This window comes from Stenella coeruleoalba (assembly GCF_951394435.1).
Source record: "Stenella coeruleoalba genome assembly, chromosome: 11".
In the NCBI taxonomy this organism is placed as follows: Eukaryota; Metazoa; Chordata; class Mammalia; order Artiodactyla; family Delphinidae; genus Stenella; species Stenella coeruleoalba.
In genome coordinates, this window is record NC_137157.1 from 62,087,178 (window position 1) to 62,108,040 (window position 20,863).

Below are 20,863 nucleotides of genomic sequence, written 5' to 3' on the forward strand. Positions count from 1 at the left end.
CCATCAGTGGTGCACAAGTGTTCCCTTTCCTCCACATCCTCCCCTTGATGATGGCCATTGTGAGGTGATATTTCATTGCAGTTTTAATTTGCATTTCCCTAATGACTAGTGAGTTGAGCATCTTTTCACTTACCTGTTGGCCATTCATATATCTTCTTTGGAAAAATGTCGATTCAGATCCTTTACCCATTTTTAAAATTGGATTATTTATTTTTTTGCTATTGAGTTGTATGAGTTCTTTATATATTTTGGATATTAACGCCTTATCAAATAGATGATGTGCAAATATTTTTCCCATAGGTTATCTTTTCACTTTGTTCATATTTTCTTTTTCTGTGTGGTTTTTTTAGTTTGATGTAGTCCCACTTGTTTATTTTTTATTTTGTTGCTTGTGCTTTAGGTGTGATTTCCAAAAAATCATTACCAAGACCTATGTCAAGGAGGTCTTTTTCCTGTGTTTTCTTCTAGGAATTTCATGGTTTCAGGTCCTACATTTAAGTCGTTAATCCATTTTGAGTTAATTTTTGTTAATGGGGTCAAGTTTCATTCTTTTCCATGTGAATATCCAATTTTCCCAGCACCATTATTGAAGAGACATTCTTTTCTCCACTGAGTATGCTTGGCTCTCTTGTCAATTATTAGTTGACTGTATGTGCTTGGGGTTTTTTTCTGGGCTATCAATTCTGTTCCATAGTCTATTTGTTTTTATGCCAGCACCATACTGTTCTAATTACTATAGCTTTATATATATCTTGAAATCAGGAAGTGCTTTATATATATCTTGAAATCAGGAAGTGCGATGCCTCTGTTTTTTTTGTTCTTTGGATTCAGGATTTCTTTGGCTATTCAGGGTCTTTTTTGATTTCACATAATTTTTAAGGGTGTTTTGTCTATTTCTGCAAAAAGTGCCATTGGAATCTTGATAGGGATTGCACTGAACCTATAGATGGCTTTTGGTAGTACTGACAGTTGAATAATATTAATTCTTCCAATCCGTGAATATACCTTTCCATTTGCTAGTGTCTTCTTTATTCCTAAGTATTTTATTGTTTCTGATGCTGTTGTAAATGTAATCAATTCTTTTATTTCTTTTTCAGAGAATTCATTGTTAGTGTATAGAAATGCTATTGATTTTTGCGTGCTAATTTTGTACCCTGCAACTGAATTCTTGGATTAGTTCTAATGGTTTTTTGGTTGTGTCTTGGGATTTTCTATATATAAAATCATGTCACTTGCAAATAGAAACAATTTTACTTCTTTTCCAGTTCTCATACCTTTTATTTCTTTTACTTGCCTTATTATTATTATTTTTTTGTGGTATGCGGGCCTCTCACTGTTGTGGACTCTCCTGTTGCGGAGCACAGGCTCCGGACGTGCAGGCTCAGCGGCCATGGCTCATGGGCCCAGCTGCTCTGCGGCGTGTGGGATCTTCCTGGACCAGGGCATGAACCCGTGTCCCCTGCGTCAGCAGGCGGACTCTCAACCACTGCGCCACCAGGGAAGCCCTACTTGCCTTATTTTTTAAAAAAATATTTATTTATTTATTTATTTTGGCTGTGCCAGGTCTTAGTTGTGGCATGCGGGATCTTTAGTTGTGAAATGTGGGCTCTTAGTTGCGGCATGCCTGTGGGATCTAGTCCCCTGACCAGGGATCGAACCCAGGCCCCCTGCATTGGGAGTGTGGAGTCTTACCCACTGGACCACCAGAGAAGTCCCTCTTTTACTTACCTTATTGCTCTAGCTAGGACTTCCAGTACTATGTTGAATGGGAGTGCGAGAGTGGGCAGCCTTGTCTTGTTCCTGATCTTAGAGGAAAAGCTTGCAACCTTTCAGCATTCAGTATGATGTTAGCTGTGGGCTTGTCATGTATGGTCTTTCTTATGTTGAGATATGTTCCTTCTATGCCTAATTTCCTAAGTATTTTATCATGAATGGATGTTGAATTTTGTCAAATGCTTTTTCTGTGGCTATTGAGATGATCATATGATTCTTTTCTTTCATTCTATTAATGTAATGTATCACATTGATTGATTTGCACATGTTGAACTATCCTTGCCTCCCAGGGAGAAATCCCACTTGATCATGGTGAACAATGCATCCTTTTAATGTGCTGCTGAATTTGGTTTGCTAGTGTTTTGTTGAGAATGCTGCATATATATTCATCAAGGATATTGTTCTGTAGTTTTCTTTTCTAGTAATGTCCTTATCTGTCTTTGGTATTTGTAATGCTGGACCTTGTAAAATGAGTTTTGGGAGGTTCCTTCCTCTTCAATTTTTTGGAAGAGTTTGAGAAGGACTGGTGTTAATTCTTCTTTAAACATTTGATAAAATTCACCAATGAGCCGTCTGGTCCTGGGGTTTTCTTCTTTGGGAAATTTTTGATTACTGACTCAACTCCTTACTAGTAATTGATCTATTTAGATTTTCTGTTTCTTTCTGATTCAGTCTTGGTAGGTTGTATGTTTCTAAGATTTTTTTCATTACTTCTAGGTTATCCAGTTTGTTGGCATCTGGTTGTTTACAGTAGCCTCTTACGACCCTTTGTATTTCTGTGGTATAAGTTGTAATGTCTCCTTTTTCATTTATAAGTTTGTTGATTTGGGTCCTCCCTCTTCTTTTCCTTGGTAAAGCTAGCTAAGGGTTTGTCAGTTTTGTCTATCTTTTCAAAGAACCAACTGTTATTTCGGTTAATCTTTTATTTTTATTATTATTTTATTTATTTTTGGCTGCATTGGGTCTTCGTTGCTGCGTGCGGGCTTTCTCTAGTTGTGGCGAGCGGGGGCTACTCTTCGTGGCAGTGCACAGGCTTCTCATTGCAGTGGCTTCTCTTGTTGTGGAGCACAGGTTGTAGACACACAGACTTCAGTAGTTGCAGCACGCGGGCTCAGTAGTTGCGGCACGCAGGCCCTGGAGCACGCAGGCTTCAGTAGTTGTGGCGTATGGGCTCAGTAGTTGCAGTGCACAGGCTCTAGGGTGTGTGGGCTCTGTAGTTGTGGCGCACAGGCTTAGTTGCTCTGTGGCATGTGGAATCTTCCCAGACCAGGGATCAAGCCCATGTCCCCTGCATTCGCAGGTGGATTCTCAACCACTGTGCCACCAGGGAAGTCCCTGGTTAATCTTTTATATTGTTTTTTTGTTATCTATTTAATTTATTACTGCTCTAATCTTTATTATTTCCTTCCTTCTAACTTTAGGGTCATCTTTTTCTAGTTCTTTAAGGTGTAGAGGTAGGTCGTTTATTTGGGATCGTCTTGCTTCTTTTTTTCTTTATTTTTTGCGGTACGCGGGCCTCTCGCTGTTGTGGCCTCTCCCATTGCGGAGCACAGGCTCCGGATGTGCAGGCTCAGCGGCCATGGCTCACGGGCCCAGCCGCTCCGTGGCATGTGGGATCTTCCCAGACCGGGGCACGAACCCGCGTCCCCTGCATCGGCAGGCAGACTCTCAACCACTGCGCCACCAGGGAAGCCCTGTCTTGCTTCTTAATGTATGCATTTATTGCTCTGAACTTCCCTCTTAAAACTGCTTTTGCTGCATAAGTTGTGTTTCCATTTTTGTCTCAAGATACTTTTTAATTTCTTCTTTGATCCACTGGTTCTTTTTTTTTAGGAGAGAGTGTTGTTTAATTTCCATGTAGTCATGAATTTTCCAGTTTTCCTCTTTTATTGATTTCTACTTTCATGCCATTGTGGTCAGAGAAGATCCTTGGTATGGTTTCAATCTTCTTGAAGTTGCTAAGACTTGTTTTGTGGCCTAACATATGGTCTGTCCTCGAAAATGTTCTATGTGTACTTGAGAAATACTCTGCTGCTGTTGGTTGGAATGTTCTGCGTATGTCTCTTAAGTCCACCTTGGTCTACAGTGTTATTTAAATCTGCTATTTCCTTACTGATTCTCTATCTGGATGATCTGTCCGTTGTTGAGAGTGGGATATTAAAGTCCCCAACTATTATCAAATTGCTGTTTATTTCTCCCTTTAACTCTGTTAGTTTTTGCTTTATATATCTAGGTGCTCCAACGTTGGATGCATAAATATTTACAATTGTTATATCTTCTTGATGGATTGACCCCTTTACCGTTGTGTGGTGACCTTTTTTTGTTTCTTTTTACCATTTACATTTAAAGTCTATTTTGTCTAATATAAGTACAACTACCTCTGCTTTTTTGGGGTTACCATTTGCTTGAATGTCTTTTTCTATCCCTTCACTCTCAGTCTATGTGTGCCTTTAAAGCTAAAGTGAGTCCCTTGTAGGCAGCATATTGTTGGACAAAGACTTTTCTGAACAGACAAAAGCTGAGAGAGTTCATTACCACTAGACTAGCCTTACAAGAAATGCTAAAGGAAGTTCTTTGACTGAAAGTAAAAGGACACTAATTAACATCATAAAGACATTAAAAGGTAGTGCAAAACTCACTGGTAATGGTAAATATATAGCCAAACTTAGATTCTGTAATTTGGTAATAGTGGTGCATAATTTACTTACAACTTTAAAAGTTAAAGGAATTAATATAGTAAAAATAACTATAACAACACTAATCTATTAGTTACACATTATAAAAAATATGTAAATCATAACAGCAATAACCTAAAATGTAAGGTGGAGGAGAAGCAAAAGTGTAAAGTTTAGGAATTCTATTGAAGTTAAGTTGCTAACAGCTTAAAATAGTGTGTTATAATTTTAAGATAGTTTATGTAAGCTTCTTGATAACCTCAAGGTAAAAACCTGTAGGAATTACACAAAAGGACTTGATAAAGAAATCAAAGCATACTGATACCAAAAGACATCAAAACACAAAAAAGACAGCAGGCTAAGAAACAGGGAACAGTGGATCTAGAAAACAACCAGAAAACAATTAATAAATGGTGATAGTAAGTCCTTACCTAGCAATAATTACTTTAAATGTAAACAGATTAAATTCTCCAATCAAAAGACATAGAATGGCTAAATCAACTTATATTACTTACCTATTTCAATTTATATTCAGACCGTGAGATTAAAAAACAGGTTATATACACTGAAAAGTACAAAACATTGCTGAAAGAAATTAAAGAAGACAAATAAATGGAAAGACATCCCTTGTTCATGTATTGGAAGACTTAATATTGTTAAAATGACAGTACTACCCAGAATGATCTATAGATTCAATGAAATACCTATAAAAATCCCAGTGATGCTTTTGCAGAAATAAGAAACCCATCCTAAGATTCATATGGAATATCAAAAGACCCCAAATAGCCAAAATAATCTTGAAAAAGAAGAATAAAGTTGGAGGACCATACTTCCTGATTTCAAAACTTACTGAAAAGCTACAATAACTGAAACAGTGTGATACTAGCATAAGGGCAGATATATATACCAATGGAAAATAGAGAGCCCAGAAATACACCCTTGCATATGTGGCCAATTGATTTTCAACAAGAGTGCCAAGATAATTCAATGGAGAAAGGAAAGGCTTTTCAACAAATGGTGCTGGGAGAATTGGGTATCTACATACAAAAGAATGAAATTGGACCCTTATACCATATGCAAAAGTTAACTCAAAATAGATCAAAGACCAAAATATAAGAATAAAGCTATAAAACTCTTAGAAGAAAACACAGAAAAGCTTCATGATATTGGATTTGGCAGTGATTCTTGGGTATGACACCAAAAGCACAGGCAACAAAAGAAAAAAATAGATAAATTGGACTTGATCAAAATTAAAAACTTGTGCATCAAAGGACACTTTCAAGAGAGTGAAAAGACAACCCACAGAATTGGAGAAAATATTTGTATATCATATATTTGACAAGGGATTAATATCTAGGATATATAAAGCACTCCTACAGCTCAACATCCACAAAAAATCCAGACAGCCGAGTTCAAAAATGGGCAAAGGACTTGAATAGACGTTTCTCCACAGAAGAAATATAGGACTGCCCTGTTGGTCCAGTAGTTAAGAATCCGTGCTTCCACTGCAGGGGGCACGGGTTCGATCCCTGGTCCAGGAGCTAAGATCCTGCATGCCACATGGTGTGGCCAAAAATAAAATAAACCTTAAAAAAACAGAAGAAATACAAATGGCCAGAAATCACATGGAAAGATGCTCAACATCACTAATCATTAGGGAAATGTGACTCAAAACCACAATGAGGGACTTCCCTGGTGGCGCAGTGGTTAAGAATCCACCTGCCAATGCAGGGGACCATGGGTTCAAGCCCTGGTCCGGGAAGATCCCACATGCTGTGGAGCACCTAAGACCATGCGCCACAACTACTGAGCCTGTGCTGTAGAGCCTGTGAGCCACAACTACTGAGCCAGAGCGCCTAGAGCCCATGCTCCGCAGCGAGAGAAGCACCGCAATGAGAAGCCCATGAACCGCAACGAAAAGTAGCCCCCACTCGCCGCAACTAGAGAAAGCCTGCGCGCAGCAATGAAGACCCAACGCAGCCAAAAATAAATAAATTAATTAATTAAAACAACAGAACCACAATGAGATACCACTTCATGCTCATTCAGATAGTTACCATAGTAATAGTGTAAGTAATGAACTAGGGATATGGAGACTGGTATTCTGAATCTACTTCTCATCAGTGGGGAGTATTGGGGGACAAAAAGAAGCAAATTTAAGAGATACCGCACAGAGAGAGTCAGCTAACTGTCGAGGTAATGGGACTGTTGGTGAGGCTGTTATCTGAGAAAATAGAGAAGGGATAGAATTAGAGGGAAGATTTTTTTTTTTTAATAAGATGGGAATTTAAACTTTATACCTGATTTTGACCACTTCCAGATTTAGCATGCCATAATAACACTTAGAACAGTTGATAGTTTTTAAAAATTAATTGTTTTTGCCCGTGTTGGGTCTTCATTCTGTGCGCAGGCTTTCTCTAGTTGCAGCGAGCAGGGGCTACTCTTTGTTGCGATGTGTGGGCTTCTCATTGCGATGGCTTCTCAATGGAGCACGGGCTCTAGGCAGGCTCAGTAGTTGTGGCTCTTAGGCTCTAGAGAACAGGATCGGTAGTTGTGGCACACGGGCTTAGTTGCTCTGCGGCATGTGGGATCTTCCTGGACCAGGGCTCGAACCCATGTCCCCTGCATTGGCAGGCGGATTCTTAACCTCTACGCCACCAGGGTAGTCCCAGTTGATAGTCATTTGACTAAAAACACAAGTTATTTATAAACCACTTAGTATGTATTCACTTTTGTATATAGATTGTAATCCAAGAAAAACAAAATGGTAAATTAAAAGTTCAGATGTCTTAGATAAGACTTGATTTCTGGGCTTCAGAAAGATGTGGAAACTTTTCCTGAAGAAAATTTTCTTTCTTGCTTGCTAAACTTGTCTTCCTTGCTTTGATGCAGGCTTGTTTCTCAATTCTCAATCTGACAAAACGTTTCACCTAGGGCACTGCAAAGAATCGTTTTCTATTGTTTCCTTTATTTAGGTACCAAGGTATAGGCCACTGCTTGAACTTGTGCCAGATGATTCTTCGAAAGATGTCTCTTCTCCAAGAACCAGGTCTAGCTTTTTCTTGACCAGTCTGAAGAATTCTGAGGGCATCTTCCCTTTCCTGGACAACTTTATCTAATGTATCCATGGAATCTACTACCTTTTCTAACTGCTTCAGACTTGGCATTGGCAATCTCTGCTGCTTAGCCTCCTGCTCTAGAGTTAGGAGCATGTTTCTTTCAGGAGAACATACCAAAGTTTATGTAAATCTTCATGACTTTTGTTCCTTAATTGCTGACAGGTCCATGAAGCTCCCTGTGCTAGCAGGGGCCTGAGGACTTATTAACAACCTGAAAGCCTTCAGGGCTGCTGAGACTGTTCTCTAGAGGAAAGAGTTTAAAAGTTCATGTTTGGACTTGTTGGGAATGTGACTCCAGTATATACGTATAGTAGGGAGCTGGAAATACGACTCAGCTGGAGAGACTTGGGAGTTGCCAGGACATGGTGACTCCTAAAACAGAAGTAGATGAGACATCTCTAGGGAAGAGTACAGATGATAAGGCAAGAGGATAGAAGGTGGAACTCTTGAAAATACTGCCACTTAAAAGAAGACAAAGACTCAAGGAATAAGGAAAAAAATTTTTTTAAGGTAGAGAATAGTGGTGTCTTAAAAATCAAGAAAAGAGATCAGAGGGAATTCCCTGGCAGTCCAGTGGCTAGGAATCCGAGCTTTCACTGCTGAGGGCCCGGGTTCAATTCCTGGTTGGCGAACTAAGATCCCACAAGCCGTGCGGCATGGCCAAAAAAAAAAAAAAAAAAAGATGTAGAACAGCAGTCAACTTTGCCAAATGTTATACAGATGAAATAGGATGGGGATTGAGTAGAGGTCATTGGATTTGGCATAGAGGTGGGTCTTTAATAGTGTGTTCTGGCTACAAAAATCAGACTGCAATTGGGATTTTATGAGTCAATGCAGGTGAAGCAAAAGGGAGTCTTTCTTTCAAGGAGTCTAGTAGTGAAAGGAAGAATAGAAACAGGTAGGGTTTGTTTGTTTGCTAAATAACGATGAGGTGACCTAAACATGCTTGAAGGCTGTAGGGAAGAAGCAAGAGGAAAATATTGAAAAATACTAAAGAGACAATGAGGTGTAATGAAACAGCTATAGACTTGAGACTAGGTTTAAATCAATAGGTTGCCACTTTACAGCAATGTGGTCTTGGGAAAATTACCAAATATCTGTGATCTCTGACTCCTCAGGTGTGAAATGGAGATAACAGCTATCTCAGAGGGCTACTGGGAGGGCTTTTTTAAAATACAGAGTTATATGTAACATTCTTAAACAGTACCTAATCTCAGAGCGGGTCTTTCATGTTATAAGAAGGAATAAGGGATAACTGATGGTGCAAGGTTTAGGAAATGAGGGGGAACAGGAATAGAAGTGGCAGAGTCTTCTGAGACAGGAGGTACTCCTGAAAAATACAGACTATGCCTCAGTAATGTCGACTTCCTCAGCACCTAGCCCAGTCCCTAGCATATAATATACATTTAGTAAATGTTTGTTGAGTAAAGGGGTAAAAATATCAATAAGATTTAGCCTTGAGAATTGTTAAGTGGAATATTAATATTATCTTCAAATGCTTGGAAGAGTAATGAGGTTTAATATATATGGCTTCAGAAGGCAGAATGAAAATCAAGACACTTAGTTCAACATAAGGAAAGGCTTTCTAAGAAATAAAGCTGCACAAAGCTTAAATGAAATTCTTTCCAAGGTAGCAGTTCATCATCACAAGAGGTGTTTCAAGTAGAGAGCCAAATGATATAGTTATGGTTATGTGTGTGGATTTTCATTATGACACACCTGGATTTGATCCCTGATTTCATTGTTTTCCAGTCAGGGTCTCCCTACAGTAAAGAGTGGTTGTGAAGAGTAGTGGAAATTGTGTCTGAAAATATGCCTGACTCAATGAATTAAAGCAATAATTATTTCAGACTAGAGAACCCTTTACTTCAATATTTTAAGAAGGATTCATATACAGGACAGAGAATTGAACCACACCTTTATAATACCTCTTTGAACTCTAAGATTTTATGACAATATAACAAAGCTATATTATTTGACCAAGGTGGTACATCTAGTAGGTTCTGGAATCTTACTTAAAGCCACTGTACCACGAAGTGTCAGAGGAGGACTAGTATACAGGTCGCCCCTCTCCAAATGCATTGTTCTCCCCACGTGTCAAAGGAACAGACTAGGGCTTCCCTGGTGGCGCAGTGGTTGAGAGTCCGCCTGCCGATGCAGGGGACGTGGGTTCGTGCCCCGGTCCGGGAAGATCCCACATGCCGCGGAGCAGCTGGGCCCGTGAGCCATGGCCGCTGATCCTGCGTGTCCGGAGCCTGTGCTCCGCAACGGGAGAAGCCACAGCAGTGAGAGGCCCGCGTACCGCAAAAAAAAAAAAGGAACAGACTAGTAAAGGCCCAATATCAGGACTTAATAGGTGAGAAGAGCTTTTCTAAGAATCTTCAAATCATACCAAGCAGGCTTTTCCTTCCTTGGTTTAAGATTTGAAAGCTGTTGAAAAGCAGTTTTTAAAGACAGCATTTTAGGAAAGAGTTGTAAGACACCCACACCTGAAAGACCAGAATTGATTTCTAACTCTGAAGCTGTTTTCTACATCTTTTTCTATACCCTTGGGTTTATACCTCAATAGCTTCCCATTTTTCTGATCTCTAGTCCTCAAGAGGCCAACTTATGGAACTGAAATGCATGTTTTTTAAATGTGGTAAACAGATTAAAAGATTAAAACCTTAGGAACCCCATCAGGCCAGTTACCCTCAGTTGAATTTTGAAGTTGTTGTTAGTTTTTCTTAGAGACTTTTCATTCTTCTCCCAGATAGCTCATAAAAATTAGAGACTAAAGAGAGACTGTATGACAGGTACCACGGTTTTCCACAGTATTTATCTTAGAGCTTCATTTTAAATGTTAGGAGGGTCATAAAGTTCTATTACAACTGTGGTAAATCTATTTCTCCAAGACTGACATCATCCATAGACTCAATAAATATTTATTATGTCTCCTGTAAAGCAGGCCAACTCCTGTATTAGTACCAGAAATACAAAATAAAACATGTAGTCCTTGTCTTCATGGACTTGTCTCACCATGATCTAATGGTGAGAAAGACAAATACATGATTACAATACAGTAATTTTTAAAGCTAAAAGAAATGCTATTTATTATTTAAAGCAAGGTCCAACAAACTACAACCCACAGGCCAAATCTGGCCTGTCTCCTATTTTAATATAGCCCATAAACAAAGAATGTTTTTTACACTTTTAAATGGTTGGGGAAAACCCAAAATGACAAAATAGGATTTTGTTCAGATTTCAGTGTTCATAAATAGTTTTATTGGATCACAGCACACTCATTCAGTGATGTATCATCTATGACCACTCTGGTTCTACTGTGACAGAGTTGAGTCTGGCCTGCAAAGCCTAAAATATTTACTGTCTTTACAGAAGACGTTTGTTGACCTCTGACTTAAGGGATTTATTTCAACAAATATTCAGTGTACTATTCAGTGTAAGGCATTATGGCTACCTGGAAACATATCGCTTAACTGAACATGGCTGAAGTCAAGTGGTCCTCCGCCACTTCAAAATATCCCCCAAGAGCATAAAATAAGAGTTCTGTTCTGAATACATACCTAGTGTCCTTATTAGTGCAGTGGGCAGCCGTGAGGACCCATCTATTTTTCACTAAGCTTCCCGCACATACATGAACACGATATCTGCCAGATTGAATCTGTAGGCTAACTAGCCATGGCCATGCGCCAATTTGAGCTTCTGTGCCCCCTACAATCCGAGACCCCTGGAACATATTTGCAAGTGGTGCTGTTCCACAATCTAAAAATAAAAATGATACATTATTTGGACTGAACATATTATTATATGTATTACTTTATAATCTTAACACGTTAATGTAATATTTGAAATCCCTATTTAAAAAACGCATAAAGCAAGCTGGATACCTAAGCCATGCCCATATTTTGAAAAAAGATCTTAGAGAGCTAAGACAAACATGCCTTAATTGCTTACTCACAAATAGAAAGACATTAAATCAGCACAATTCATCCATTTTAAAACTCTTCTCCTGAGAAGTATAACCATGAGGCAAGTTTCTCTGGCCAGGTATCGTATTTTTCCCCCGTGTGAAACGGCCACTAAAAGAGCCTGGGACTGGTCAACCAAGAGCTACAAGTTCTAATACTTGCCATTTAACTTGTTGGGTTAATTCTTCTTAACTGTAGTATGAAAAAGTCACCTAACAGCCCTTTCATCTTTGAATTCCAATGAATTATTAGTCTGTAAAATGGGAATGACAAAGCCCAGAATGTTCTGAGGCGCATATACAGACGCAGAAGTGTATGGCATTTTTACTATTAGTACTACTACTATAGTCATTAAAATCGGGCTGCTTGGATCCGTAAATTTTTAGTTAAAGGCAGCTGGAAAAACAGAAAAGGAGGGCCCCAAATTCAAATACTACTTAAGTGGGGAAAAGGCAAGGACGACTGTCCAAAGAGAAGAACGAACAGATACTGCCTTTTGCGTTCAACCCTTCCTCTTCCGGGGCCTGGGTCTCCTGCGCCCTGGGCCTCCCACTCATGGCTTCAGGCCACCTCCGACCTCCGGCCTGTTCCCGCGAGGAGCCATGCCCACTCCTTTCAGAGAGTGGGTAGTGTTCTGAGCATATGAGAGCGCCCCCCAGAAACAACAGCGCTGCGCTCAGGAGTCCCAGCCCCATGTCGGAACTCCTGGTGGGCAAGATGGCGGCAGGCATTTCCTGCCCGCCCCCCTGCCCCCTTCCCCCAGCCCGCGAGCCTGTGCGCCCTCGGCCTGAGCAGCCCGGCAGAGGAGGTGGGCGAGGTGGGCGACGCGGGAGCTGTGCGGCTGGCTAGGTGCAGGGGGCGGGGTGGGGGGCGACGTCACACAACCGAAGTAGGCGAGGGGTTTTGATGGGGGCTGAGGCCTGTGAGGCTGCGGAAGTGCCCGGATGAGTCAAGGCCTCAGCCGGTGTTCTGGTTACGCGACCAATGAAATGTCTCGCCCTCAGCCAGGATCTGGGGATTCGCTAACTGGCGAGACCTTCCTGAGCCAGATCTACACACTTAGATGGTACAGTAGGACTGTTGTGGTGAGAGGGGAGCTGCTGGAACCTCTGGAGCAGCTCAGACTTCAAGGCCAGGAAGGCTTCCTGAAGTAAGAGCACCTAAGTTGAAGTGAGTAAGCTGGGGAAGGGAGACGTAAAGCAGAAGGCAAAGCAAGTGTAGAGGTTGGGATTTGAGACAATGTGGGCGTTGGGGGAGCCCAATTTCTGTAATGCACATTGATCTCATCATTAATTGTTCTGTAGTAGTTTACCTTCGACTGGTCACCTCAGGGTGAGCTGATTAAATCAAATGTAAGGACCTGCAGGGACATCCCTGGTGGTCCAGTGGTTAAGACTCCATGCTTCCACTACAGGGGGCGCGGGTTCATGCCTCCAAGCGCACCCCCTCCACCCCAGAATTTAAGAACCTGCCTGGAAGTTGAGGACAAAGTCTGACTGAAGGTCACTGCACCCACCCCCACCACACACACACACACACACCCACCCCACCCCACCCCCACACACACCAGTCCCCAGCCTGAGAGGTACATTATTCCTTGCACCATCAGAACCCCCAAGATGCCCCTTGACATTACAAACACTGTGGGAAAAGAGCACAGAGAAGTGGCTCCAGTTAATCGATCCACTGAACACGTAGGTATTAACCTCATACTACGTACCATACACCAAAATAAGTATCATATCATGGGAGGTGTGTTAAGACCTGGCCCTCTGACCCAGAGAACTTTATAACTTGGCTAGAAGAGAAAATCAGGGGTAATTCACTTGGAGAACAAAGAAGGAAGCCGTGACACCCAAGCCTAATATGAATTCAGACACAAGGGATTGGTGTGGGCTGTGGCAGTCTGGGAAGGCTCCCTGCAGGAGGGGAATGTGAGCTGCACCTAGGTAGAGGGGGAAGATCAAGAAGAGGAAGGAGATGTAGTGAAGACAGACTAAGCAAAGGTATGGATATGTATTTGTGTTTCTCCAGAGAAACAGAACCGATAGGATATATAGAGATATATAAGAGGAGATTATTTATGGGAATTGGCTCTCCCAATTATGGAGGCCGAGAAGTCTCATGATATGCCCTCTGCAAGCTGGAAAACCAGTGGTATAATTCAGTCCCAAACGAAAGCCCGGAGAACCAGGAGCTCTGATGTGGGAGGGCAGGAAAGATGGATGTCCCAACTCAAGAAGAAAGGAGAAATTGCCCTTGGTGCACCTTTTTGTTCTGTCTGGGCCCTCAGTGGATTGGAGTGAACGATACCCATCCAACATTGGTGACGGCAGGTCTTCTTTACTCAGTCTACTAGTTCAAATGGTAATCTCCTTCAGAAACACCCTCACAGACACACCCAGAAATAATATTTTACCAGTGATCTGGGCGTCCCTTAGCCCTATCAAATTGACACATAAAATTAACCACTGTAGTAATAATAATACAATAATACAATGTATAATTTTAGTTTTTTGGGTTTTTTTTTTTTTTTTTTTACTGTTTTCTGTTATCTTTCAGAGACTGAAGAGAGAAACCATGCCTTAAAATTTTTGATCAGGATATATAAGAGAAAAAACTAAGTTTAAGGCTTCTTCCTGGTTTTGTATTTGATTTGATTCTTTTTGGAGTCCAGGATTGTGTATGACCCTTCTTCCCTTTAGCAGAACCATTTACTATGGTTTTGGATACGCAGTAGTAGGCTTGGACCCTGCTTTGTACTTAGGGGTATAAGTATGCTCAGCATAATGAAGAGAAATTTTTCAGTGTGCAAAGGAGGAGAGAGAGGAAAGAGGTAGGCCGCCCACCAACATGGCAGAAGGCCAGGCCCAAGCCAAAAAGGTATCTGTGAGAGTTTCACTGTGGTGGGTTGACCCATGGTTTTTAAGAACAATGATGTGTAATGTTTGGTTTTAAATTGTTTTATCATTGCTATCTTGAGCTGTGCTAAAGGTTTCCTCAGTTAACCTGACTCCTTCAGTAACAAGGGCACAGTGTGGGCTTGTGGTAGTCTGGGAGGCTGGTCACATGGTGGGGAATGAAAGTAGGGGTCAGCAAAAGGACAGCGCTGTGCTCATATCATCCTCCTAGTTTGTCATGGTTGGCTGCATTAAATCAAAGGAGCCTATTAGTTGAGCCTTACCGGTGGTAACAAGTGGAAAGAGAACAGAAGCTCCTGGGCTGAGCTGAAATCAGTGGGAGGGAAGCAGGTGGTGTTGGATAAACAAGTTGCAGCATGAACTGACCTAACCCAGGAGCAGAACAGGAAACAAATTGACTTTTCCCCAAATAGTTGAGTGAAAGATGATACTTGAAAGGGGGGAGACACAGTTGGGGTGTGTTTCTGTGGGGGAGGGATGTGATCAGATTGGGGATGGCATTGTAAGCAGGGCAAGATGACTGGTCTTGCTGTGGCAGATGACAGACATTCAACAGATTTCTTTTCCACATCCTGATCAAAAACAGGTGCATGCAGCCAAGTCATGAAAGAGCAATGAAAAATGCAGTGGACCGGTACATGCAAAGGTCCTAGGCCTGGATTTCCTCTGCCTTCTCTAGGTCTTCACTCTTCTCTCCTGCATTGCTACTTCCTTGTTTTGTGGGATCACTCCAGTCCGCAGACATATTCTCTGGTGTGGTAGGCAGCCACCACGATGGCCTTTAATTAGCCTTGTCTTCTGGTATTCATACCCTTTGTTAGCCCCCTCCCGTAAGTTGGCAACTCTAAGTTGGCTAGATTTAGTGACACGCTTGTAGCAAACAGATGGTGGCAGAGGGGATGGGCTATCCCTTCCAAGACTAGATTATAAAAAGATTGTGACTTGTCTTGAACATTTTCTCTAGCTCTCTTGCTCTGAGGGAAGTCGGCTGCCATATTATGAGCTGCCCTATGGCCCTATGGCCCTATGGAGTAGCTTACAGTCATAGTAGATCTAACGGCCTATGAAGAAGCAAACCACACCACATGAGTGAGCTAGGAAGCAGATCTTTCCCAGGTCAAACCTTCAGATGAGACCACAGTTCTGGCTAAGATCTTAAATGCAACCTCATGAGAGGCCTGAAGCCAGAGACATCCCCCAAGCCACACTCAAAATTCTTGACCCACAGAAATTGTGAGATAACAAAATTTTGTTGTTTTAAGCTGCTAAGTTTTGGAATAATTTGTAACATAGCAGTAGATAATGCATCTTGCTTCTCTTATCTTTGAAGGAGGATGAGGGCATTAGTGCTGAGCCTGGGGCCTGGGGTAGGGTGTGGGGGGGGATGTAGGATGGTAGGGTTGATTGGGTCTGGAGTTAGGGGAGATTTTATTCTTGTTGGTTGTCCCTTGCTCCACTTGAGTTAGTGCTAGAAATCTTTTTTTTGGATAGTGGATGAACAATAAATTTACTGGATGTCTGATAAATATGTGGATAGTCAATAAATGTGCCCCTAAGTATTCAGTGAATGCCAAACAAATATGTGCAAATACGGACGTCTAACAAATGAGTAAACAAAAATGAAAGAAGAGGTATGTGACTTGATTTAACCTCTCTCAGGCTCTATTTTTTTCAGCTGAAAAGGGGGATCCGATACCTAACTCATGGGAGCAAACCTTAAGAGAGGAAAGAACCTAAGTAGATGGTAGAAATTACTATTTTTCAGAACTTGCGTCCTGATTTTTAGTTCAGGGTCTTGAGCTCAACGTCTCGAGATTTATATCTTAAGCCATGAGAGGACCCTTTTAGGGTTTTTTTGTTGTTGTGTTTTTTAAACATCTTTTAGGGGTATAATTGCTTTACAATGGTGTGTTAGTTTCTGCTTTATAACAAAGTGAATCAGTTATACATATACATATGTTCCCATATCTCTTCCCTCTTGCGTCTCCCTCACTCCCACCCTCCCTATCCCACCCCTCCAGGCCGTCACAAAGCACCGAGCTGATCTCCCTGTGCTACGCGGCTGCTTCCCACTAGCTATCTACCTTACTTTTGGTAGTGTATATAAGTCCATGCCACTCTCTCACTTCGTCCCAGCTTACCCTTCCCCCTCCCCGTGTCCTCGAGTCCGTTCTCTAGTAGGTCTGTATCTTTATTCCTGTCTTACCTAGAAATCTTTTTAATAAAAATATTTTATTATGTAGACTTTAAATAATAACAACAAAATAAACTTCTGTGTACCCACAACCTCATTCACTATTTTTGTTTTGTTAAATATTTAATCCTTTTGAAGGAATGTTTATAGTACAGTTTATGTACAGATTAAAGAATAAAAACAATATAAGGATACCTATTTAAGAAAAAGAACATCATTGTTACTTTGGAAATCCCCCGTGTACCTGTCCCTGTCCCTTTCCCTTTCCCTTAGAAAAAACCAATATTCTGAATTTTGTACTTAGTATTCCATTGATTCTCTTTATAAACCTGACTGTACAGTATGGTGGTCACTAGTGACAGGTGACAATTTAAGTTTAAATTTAAATTAAATTAAAATTTAGTTCCTCAGTCATGTTAGCCCTGTAGCCAGTGGTTACCATATTGGACAGCATGTTTAGTTTTGCCTGTTTTTAAACTTTATATCAGTTGAATCATGCAGTTCATTTTCTTTCGCAGCTAGTTTTGTTTCATTCAGTATTGCGTGCTCAGCATTCATTCATGTGGTTATTTATAACTGTAACTCATTTATTTTTACCATGTGCATGGTGTGAATATGCCATGATGTATTTATCTACATTGGAATCTATTACTGATGAACATTTGAACTGTTTCCAGAGTTTTGCTCTTACAACTGATACTATTATGGATGTGAGCAGGAGTTTCTCTGGACTATATACCAGGTTAGGACTGCTGACTCTTACAGAATATACACCATCACCTTCTCTAAATAATGCCAAATAGTTTTCTGAAATGTTATAACAACATACTGTCCAACTAGCAGCACGTAAACGTTCCCATTATTTATATTATCATCGATGCTTTTTAATTTTTTACGAATCTTGTTGGTATGAATTGAGAACTCATGGTTTCAATCTGCATTTTCCTGACTCTAAATGAGTTTGAGTATTTGAATATCTTTTCATATATTACCTACTTAGGTCTTTTATGTGTTTATCTTTATGTTATGCATTTCATTAATGCAGCCACTCATCTTTTACTGTTTCCATAGTTTTGTCTTTTTCAGAATACCGTATAATACATACCTACAGTATGTAGCCTTTGCAGATTGGTTTCTTTTACTTAGTAATATGCATTTAACATTTTCCACGTCTTGTTTTAATATTTATTTATTTTTTTGGCTGTGTCGGGTCTTAGTTGCAGCACGCGGGGTCTTCGTTGTGGCGCTCGGGCTTTTCTCTAGTTGTGGTGTGGTTTTTTTTCTCCCTCTAGTTGTGGCGTGCGGGTTCCAGAGTGCCTGGGCTCTGTAGTTTGCAGCACGTGGGCTCTATTGTTGAGGCACGTGAGCTCAGTAGTTGTGGTGTGCGGGCTTAGTTGCCCCGCAGCATGTGGGATCTTATTTTTTTTTATTATTATTATTATTTTTTGCGGTACGCGGGTCTCTCACTGTTGTGGCCTCTCCCGTTGTGGAGCACAGGCTCCGGATGCGCAGGCTCAGCGGCCATGGCTCACGGGCGCATCCGCTCCGCAGCATGTGGGATCTTCCCGGACCGGGACACGAATTCGTGTCCCTGCATCGGCAGGCGGACTCTCAACCACTGCGCCACCAGGGAAGCCCAGCATGTGGGATCTTAGTTCCCCGACCAGGGATCGAACCCTGCATTGGAAGGAGGATTCTTTACCACTGGACCACCAGGGAAGTCCCCCTCCATGTCCTTTCATGGCTTAAGAGCTCATTTCTTTTTTGTGATCAATAATATTCCATTATCTGGATATACCACAGTTCATCCGTTCACCTATTGAAGCACATCTTGGTTGCTTCCAAGTTTTGGCAGTTATGAATAAATTTGCTGTAAACATCTGGGTGCAGGTTTTTGGGTAAACATAAGTTTTCAGCTCCTTTGGCAAATACCAAACAGTGCAATTGCTGGATCATATGATAAGAGTATGTTTAGGGCTTCCCTCGTGGCGCAGTGGTTGAGAGTCCGCCTGCCGATGCCGGGGACACGGGTTCGTGCCCTGGTCCGGGAAGATCCCACATGCCGCGGAGCAGCTAGGCCCGTGAGCCATGGCCGCTGAGCCTGCGCATCCAGAGCCTGTGCTCCGCAACGGGGGAGGCCACAACAGTGAGAGGCCCGCGTACCGCAAAAAAAAAAAAAAAAAAAAAAAGAGTATGTTTAGTTTTGTACGAAATTGCCAAACTGTCTTCCAAAGTGTCTGCACCACTTTTGCATTCCCAGTAGCAATGACTGAGAGTTCATGTTGTTCATGAGCATTTGGTGTTACAAATGTTTTGGGTTTTGGCTATTCTAATGGGTGTATTAGTGGTATCTCATTGTTTTAATTTGCATCTCCCTGATGACACGATGTGGATCATCTTTTCACATGTTTATTTGCTATCTATATATCTTATTGATGAGATGTCTGTTAAGGTCTTTGGCCCATCTTTTTGTTGTTTTTTTTTTTTTTGCTGTATGCGGGTCTCTCACCGTTGCGGCCTCCCCCATCGCGGAGCACAGGCTTCGGACGCGCAGGCTCAGCGGCCATGGCTCATGGGCCCAGCTGCTCCGCGGCACGCTGGATCCTCCCGGACCTGGGCATGAACCCGCGTCCCCTGCATTGGCAGGCGGACCCCCAACCACTGCGCCACCAGGGAAGCCCTGGCCCATCTTTTAATCAGGTTCTTATTGTTGAGTTTTAAGAGCTGTTTGTATTTTTTGGATAATGTTAGATATGTCTTTTGCAAATATTTTCTTCCAGTCTGTGGCTTGCCTTTTTCTTTGCCTTTCACAGAGCAGAAACTTTTAGTTTTAATGAAGTCCAATTTATCAGTTCTTTTTTTTATGGATCATACTTTTGGAGTCATCGACAAACCCAAGGTCATTTAGATTTTCTCCTATGTTATCTTCTAAGAGTTTTATACTTTTGTGTTTTACATTTAGGTCTGTGGTCCATTTTGAGTTAATTTTTGTGGAGGATATAAAGTCTGTGTCTAGATTCTTTTTTTTTTTTTAATGTGAATGTCCAGTTGTTCCAGCACCACTTATTTAAAATACTGTCTTTGCTCCATTGTATTGCCTTTGCTCCTTTGTTGAAGATCAGTTGACTGTATCCCTGTGGGTCTATTTCTGGGCTCTCTGTACTGTTCCATTGATCTATTTGTCTGTTCTTTTGCGAATATCACCCTGTCTTGATTACTGTAGCTCTGTGTTATGTCTTTTTTCTTAACTGTTTTTTTTCTTTTTGGCCACTCGGCGTGTGGGATCGTAGTTCCCTGACCAGGGGTCGAACCTGTGGCCCCTGCAGTGGAAGTGTGGTGTCTTAACCACTGGACCACCAGGGAAGTCCCACTATGGTATGTCTTGAAGTCAGGTACTGTCAGCTCTCCAGGTTTGTCCTTCTCCTTCAATATTGTGTTGTCTATTCTGAGTCTTTTTTCACTGTGTATAACCTTTAGAAGCAGTTTGTTGATGTCCACAAAATAACTTGCTGGGATTTTGATTGGGCTTGTATTGAATCTGTAGAACAAGTTGGAAGAACTGCCATCCTGACAGTGTTGTTTTTCTATCCATTAACATGGAATACCTGTCCATTTATTTAGTTCTTGTTTGATTTCTTTTATCAGTTTTGTAATTTTCCTCATATAGATCTTGTACATATTTTGTTAGATTTATACCTAAGTATTTCATTTTGGGGGGTGCTAATGTAAAAAGTATTGTATTTTTAATTTCAAATTCCAGTTGTTCATTGCTGGTATATTCTAATGAGATTGACTCTTGTATATTAACCTTGTATCCTGCAACCCTGCTGTAATCACTTATTAGTTCCAGGAGTTTCTTTGTCAAATCTTTTGGATTTTCTAATAGATTAACATATCATCTGTGAACAAAGACGATTTTATTTCTTCCTTCTCAATCTGTATACCTTTAATTCCTTTTCTTATCTTATTGCATTAGGACTTAACAATATGATGTTGAAAAGCAGTGGTGGGAATTCCCTGGCAGTCCATGGTTAGGACTTGGCGCTTTCACTGCCAGGGCCTGGGTTCAATCCCTGGTTGGGGAACTAAGATCCCACAAGCTGCACGGTGCAGCAAAGAAAAAAAAAGTCCACTCTTTCCAATTCTCTTTAACATTATACTAGAAATCCTAGGCAGTACAGTAAAGCAAGATAAAGGCATACAGGGCTTCCCT

At 41.2% G+C, this 20,863-nt stretch overlaps 1 protein-coding gene and 1 pseudogene across 2 annotated transcripts in view; both read right to left on the bottom strand.

Annotated features, from left to right (window-relative positions):
• TMPRSS12 (transmembrane serine protease 12) overlaps window positions 1-12,265 on the bottom strand; it is a 37,391-nt gene extending 25,126 nt beyond the window's left edge. Inside the window, exons 1-2 of the mRNA XM_079937499.1 lie at window positions 11,974-12,265; window positions 11,131-11,382 (exon numbers count right to left, since the gene is read on the bottom strand). Coding sequence (XP_079793625.1) covers window positions 11,131-11,382; window positions 11,974-12,230 — 509 coding nt within the window. The 5' untranslated portion in view covers window positions 12,231-12,265. The remainder of the gene's footprint in view (window positions 1-11,130; window positions 11,383-11,973) is intronic.
• Window positions 7,238-7,675, bottom strand: LOC307194844 (large ribosomal subunit protein uL29m-like; annotated as a pseudogene). Its single transcript has one exon. The product of its transcript is annotated as a large ribosomal subunit protein uL29m-like (transcript).
• Window positions 12,266-20,863: the final 8,598 nt, after the last annotated feature.